At 28.3% G+C, this 6,227-nt stretch overlaps 1 protein-coding gene across 1 annotated transcript; it reads left to right on the top strand.

The window, feature by feature from the left end:
• The first annotated feature begins 2,949 nt into the window (after positions 1-2,949).
• LOC136080812 (uncharacterized) lies at positions 2,950-5,415 on the top strand. The gene is made up of 2 exons (XM_065798032.1): positions 2,950-3,306; positions 3,427-5,415. The coding sequence occupies exons 1-2, from the start codon at positions 3,036-3,038 to the stop codon at positions 4,800-4,802; spliced, it is 1,647 nt and encodes a 548-aa protein (XP_065654104.1). The 5' UTR covers positions 2,950-3,035; the 3' UTR covers positions 4,803-5,415.
• Positions 5,416-6,227: the final 812 nt, after the last annotated feature.

Here is a 6,227-nt window from a genome sequence, read left to right as displayed (position 1 = left end):
TATATATATATATATATATATATACATATAAAAGCAAACAGCAAATAATTATAGCAAACTAAAGCAATAATTAAGCAAACTATACAAGGTTAATTGTTCGAACGGATGGTAAGAAGTTATTAATCTGGGATAACAGTTAGATTTACGGTTTGGTATTTTATTAAAGTGCTTGTCAAATCAAGAACGGTCTAAAGTTTATTATAAAAAACGATTTATATATTTAAACGGAGGTTGCTTTAATTTTTGAATTAAACAAATTAATAAGAAACTTGAATGGACATTATTTCTTACAGAACAAATCCCGACTTCCCTTTTCGATTACACCCTGAGTAAAGTTTTAGTCAAATTCTATTGATATTTATCATTATGAGGAGAAGGCTTTAATTAACAACACGCATATATTAAAATATATTAATGGACATCCCCAATTATTTTATACACACCTGTGTATCTTTTTAATTACTTGCATTTTGAACAATGTAATAAAAAAGAAAGGGTTTTAAACATTAAAAATTAAATTCGGACTTCCCTGAAGACATTTACCCTGTTTGGTATGTATTTATCAAACATTTCTTAAACATAAAATTTAGACAGTTTAATTATTTGCTTAAAATGTCGACAAACAAAATGCTAATCGGAGTTAGTCCATTGAAAAGAAAGATTGGAAAAAAATATTACTTGTTTTAAAAACAAACATCCAAATATGAACGTTGTAGAAAATATTAGAGGTTTAGTCGCCTTTTTGCCAAAGACTTTTTCAGAAAAACATTGTGACAGTTTCATTTCTTCAAGGTAGAAATATTTATTTCGTTTCAGTGATTTTTTTTTAATTGTTAAGCATTCTTTTATTATTTTTGAGCTTTCTTATTATTATTGTTAATCATTTTTTATTAAACATTTATAAATTTATCTTTATATCAAATCCAATGTAACAATAACAATAATGAACTAGTTTTCTTATAAAAATATTTTTTATAAGAAAACTAGTTCATTATTGTTATTGTTACAATTTTTTTACAATTGTATTTTTCAAATTATGTTTTTATGTTCATATCAGGTCTCAATCAACTGGAAACTATCTGTACAGTTCTATCTTATTAGTCATCAGTGGGAATAATTCTGTAGTAAATGATTTGAGATTATTGACATCAATCGAGCTTTTCTTAAATGCAGACTTCTACTTAAACCATCCAACTTTTCAATTTGTTTTTTTGTAAAAATAGAAAAGTTTTTCCTTGTTTAAAAAAAATTCTGTCGTTGTCAGTATCAAAAAATTCTTTAGATACAAGAAAGGAAGGCAAAGAGTTAGTACAAGAAGAAGCTGTTCATAATTACAATGATAAAAACTGGTCCTCTTTCCTTTGTGTTTTTTGTTGTGAAAGTTTTTCAAATGATTTTTCTGTCCCATTTCAACACAATCATTATGTTCCATTAGTACTAAAAAACAATTTGAAACGTAAAGTTTCTAATGAAAGTAGCAGGATGTTACAGACTAAAATTACTTTTAATAGCAAATACAAAGATCATGATGACCTTATGGAATCTAATTTAAAAAATAAATCTTCGCATCTTTGCAACCAATTACCAACACCTAGTTTTAGTAAAGTAACTCAATGTATACCATTTTCTATCCCTTCCTATAATTATAATATTGGTTATTTGGTTTCTAATTATGCTAGTTATTCCAGTGTTGCTAAAACTTTAGGTAAATCTGAAGTTCAACATTTAGTTCAATCTGTGTTTGTACCTTTTAAAACATTTACTTTTCCTAGAAATTCAAATGGACGTAGCTTTTAACTTGCATGGATAAATAAATTTCCATGGCTTACTTATTCAAAGATATTTGATGGCAATTTCTGTTTGCCATGTGTACTTTTTGGTCACAGTTTTCCTTCAGAATGTACTATAGTAGAAAGGCTGTTCAGTAAACCTTTCAACTACTGGAATGATGCTCCTGCTCACTTTATGAAACATGTATTTGGAAAAAATAATAATAATCTAATCTGCAGAAACAAAGGATTGCATGTTAAAACTGCTGAAGTTTTGTTTTCTTTATCATCATTTTTGGCTCTTTTAAAAAGGTAAAAATATATGAAATCATCCAGACCATGACACCCTTACGTCTCAGAATTTGTTTATTTTTACACCACTTGCAGTCCATATCAAAAAAATAATAACTGCGAAAATTTTAGTTAAAAATACCAATGGGTTCCAGAGATATCGTCACTTGAAATAATACTGACTCAGCATTTTAGTGATTTTCTGAAGTGACTACAAAGCAACTTTGACATACAGTATCTTCATAATGGCTTGGGGAAATTTCCTAAAATTTGGTACTCTAATAGATTTTAACTTGAGAAATCCAAAAATAGCACTCTTAAGACTCGATTATCTCAAGAAATGCTTCATTTATCCAATTTTGTTCAAAATTATTGCCTTGTAAATTAGTGATTTTTGGAGGTAAAATGAAGACTGTGGCCCTAAATCCCGAGTAAAAAGTTTAATTGTATATCATTATTATATCTTAAGTCTACTGAAAAAAATTAGATTCATCAATTGTCTCTCTAATACGTGATCAAAATTTGCATTTAAAAATGGTGTCTTTTTAAAATAATTTAAATTTTGTAACAAAAGCAATTAAAATATTTTGTAAAACATTTATTTGAATAAAACATCAAATAGTGTCATTTATTGACTAGTTTAGGACATTTATAGTCATGGGCCAAGAGAGATACCCTCCCCTCCCACGGGAGGCCCCTACGCCCCTCCCTTAATCTCCCTAGATTTTTTTTTTTTTTTCGCATAAAATGAATAAATAATGCAAAAACATACTATTTAATTTTAATTTTGAAAAAAAAAAATTTTCACTATTTCAAATTGGTGACTTAAAACCTCCTTTGATATAAAAAACAAACAAAAGTTTTGTTTTTTTCTTTTTAAAGGTATTTACTTGTTTGTATTTTCTTAAAGAATTACTTTTAATTTTATAGTTTTTATATTATTTTGTTAGGTAATAAATAATAAAAATAATTAATATGGAGAAATGTGACATTGGAAAAAGTCTTAACATTCATTGCCACAAAACTGGATTTTCAAGAAAACAAGGTTTTGTTCAATTTAAAGATCTTCCTTGTGAAAAACAAGAAGAAATAATATGGCGAGCAAATTTAAAGGAAAAATATAGTTCAATAAGAATTATATGTTGTTATCATGAGCAATTCTATGGAAAATATTTTAAGAGAAAAATTACAAAGTGTTGCAATCCTTTTGGAACACACAAGGAAAGTAAAAAAATTGCTATAAAAGGTAATCTTACCTTATTTACAACAGAATTGATATGGAAATTAAAAGAAAACAATTTATTATTTATAAAATGTTTGATAATTTCAGTTATTTTAACCACGTAAAACTAAATTTGTTTTTTAGGTAATATAAAGATTTCCATAGACATGGCAAACTATTTGCAAAAAAATAATGTTTATGTAACCCCAGGTTGGAAATTCTGCAGTAAATGTTACAAAAAAGCAATAGAAACTGATGAAGATTTAAGATCACAGGAGGAATGGGAATCCAAAAGTGAGAAAAAAATTAAGTTAGATACCACTATAGAATTGCTTGGAATTTCACCAGTCAAACTAAAAAGTCTTTCAAAACACAGCAAATTGCCTGTAGCAAAACAAAAGTTTGAGAACACTATTGACAGAGTTGCAAAAATGGTCTCATTAGCATATAATATTAAAGAAACTTTTTTAACAACAGAAATAAAAAGCCCCATTTTAAACAACAACATTAACAATGACCATGATCTAGACATTTTAATGTATGAAATAAAAAATAAAATTTCAGAGACTGACTCTTATTGCCATAAGGTGCAAATGTTAACACTCGCACCAAAATCATGGACACGTAAAAAGATATCAAGCTACTTTGAAGTGTCTGAGTATCTTGTTCAAACAGCAAGAAAAGTTAAAAATGAGAATGGAATTCTATCATTACCCGGAAAAAAAACTGGAAACCCACTTTCACCAGAAACAGTTATTTTAGTGATTAACTTTTATCAAAGTGATGAATTTTCAAGAATGATGCCAGGAAAAAAAGATTATGTAAGTATTAAGAAAAACCAACATGTTCAAAAAAGATTATTGCTACTCAATCTTAATGAATTACACGTTGCATTTAAAAAAGACTACCCTAACGTCAAAGTCAGTTTGTCAAAATTTTGTACTCTTAAACCTAAATGGTGTATTACAACTAATGCGTCAGGTACCCACAATCTATGTGTTTGCATACATCACCAAAATACAAAATTTCTCATTGATGCCATTAGGTGGAATAAAAGTTATAAAGATTTCATGGCATTGATTGTTTGCTCTCTTGAAAATGCAGAATGTATGTTGCATCGATGTAACCAATGCCCTGGTATTGAAGTGTTAAAAAGTTTTTTAGTGCAGGAGTTTATGGACCATGAGCATGAAGAAGATGTAGTATTTAAGCAATGGCAGAGTACCGATCGTACAACACTACTTTCACAGTCATTGCCACTAGATGAATTTAATGATTTATTATGTGACAGCATTGACAACCTTACCACTCATTCATATATTGCAAAAACACAAAGTAGATACTTAAAAAACTGTAAAGAAAATCTTAACCAAAACGAATGCTTAATTTTAGGAGATTTTGCTGAAAACTATCAATATGTTGTTCAGGATGAGGTTCAAAGTTATCACTGGAGCAAAAGTCAATGCTCACTTTATACAATTGTACTTTTATTTTATAGAGAACAAACTTCTCAAACATAAATCTTTTTGTTACCTTTCAGAAGATGTTGATCATGACACAGGATTTATTTACAAGACTCAGGAAGATATAACTAGATATATCAAAGAAAATCTACCTGATGTATCAAGTGTGAAATACTTTTCCGATGGTTGTGCAGCACAATTTAAAAATTTTAAAATTTTTATCAATCTTTGTCATCACAGTAAAGACTTTGATTTAAATGCTAAATGGGTATTTTTTGCTACCAGTCATGGTAAATCCCCCTGCGATGGTATTGGTGGGACTGTTAAAAGAGTAGTATGTCAAGAAAGTCTAAAACAAATAACTACTGGGCAGATTTTAGATGTTAATTTAATGTACTCCTTTTGTAAAGCCAAGATAAATGGAATTTATTTTAAGTTATTTTCAAAAGAAGAAATTGATCAAACACGAGCACAATTAGAAAAAAGATATTTAGGTGGAAGAACAGTTCCTGGCACAAGGATGTATCATCATTTTATTCCAATTGCTCCAAACACTATAAGTTATAAAAAAATAAGTACTGATGCATGCACTGAAATATTTGATATCATTCCAAAAAGCAAACATTATGTAGATATTTCATTAAGTATAAAAAAAATGTATTATATTGCATGTTTTTATGATGGATTTTGGTGGGTAGGGATTGCTGAAGATGTAAGTGAGCTTGATATAAAAGTCAGATTCATGCATCCACATGGACCAGGTAAAAACTTCTTTTGGCCAATGAGAACTGATGAGTGTTGGGTGCTCAATTCTGAAGTTATATGCCTTTTATATTTTTCAAATTCTTGAATGGTAGACTGAGAAGGAGGGGTGGGGGTTTAAATAAATCACAAATCACTCCCATCTTATTATGTCAATGACTATATTAGTCTAAAACTACATAAAGATATTGATTGTCAAAATGTTTTAAAAACGTTTTAATATCTTTGGTTTTAAAATTTATGACTTAAAATCGTAAAAAGATCTTTGAAATAAGAGGTAAGTATTTATCGATTTGAAGTAACGCAAATAAACTGTTTCTCAAACTTAAACTGAAAAAATATGTTTTTAAAATGTATTTTAACAATCAACTATTATTTATTCATTTTATGTAAAAAAAAAAAAATCTAGGGAGATAGGGGGCGGCGTGGGGGCCTCCCGTGGGAGGGGAGGGCGTCTTCCTTGGCCCATGACTATAAATATCCTAAACTAGTCAATAAATAACACTATTTGATATTTTATTCAAATAAATATTTTACAAAATATTTTAATTGCTTTTGTTACAAAATTTAAATTTTTCTAAAAAGACACCATTTTTAAATGCAAATTTTGATCATGTATTAGAGAGGCAATTGATAAATCTAATTTTTTTCAGTAGACCTAAGATGAAATAATGATATACAATTAAACTTTTTACTCGGGATTTTGGGCCACAGTCTTTA

The sequence above is a fragment of the Hydra vulgaris genome, chromosome 05 (genome assembly GCF_038396675.1).
Source record: "Hydra vulgaris chromosome 05, alternate assembly HydraT2T_AEP".
NCBI lineage: Eukaryota > Metazoa > Cnidaria > Hydrozoa > Anthoathecata > Hydridae > Hydra > Hydra vulgaris.
Note: the sequence above shows the minus strand (reverse complement) of the source record. Positions and strands in the feature narration are given on the sequence as shown.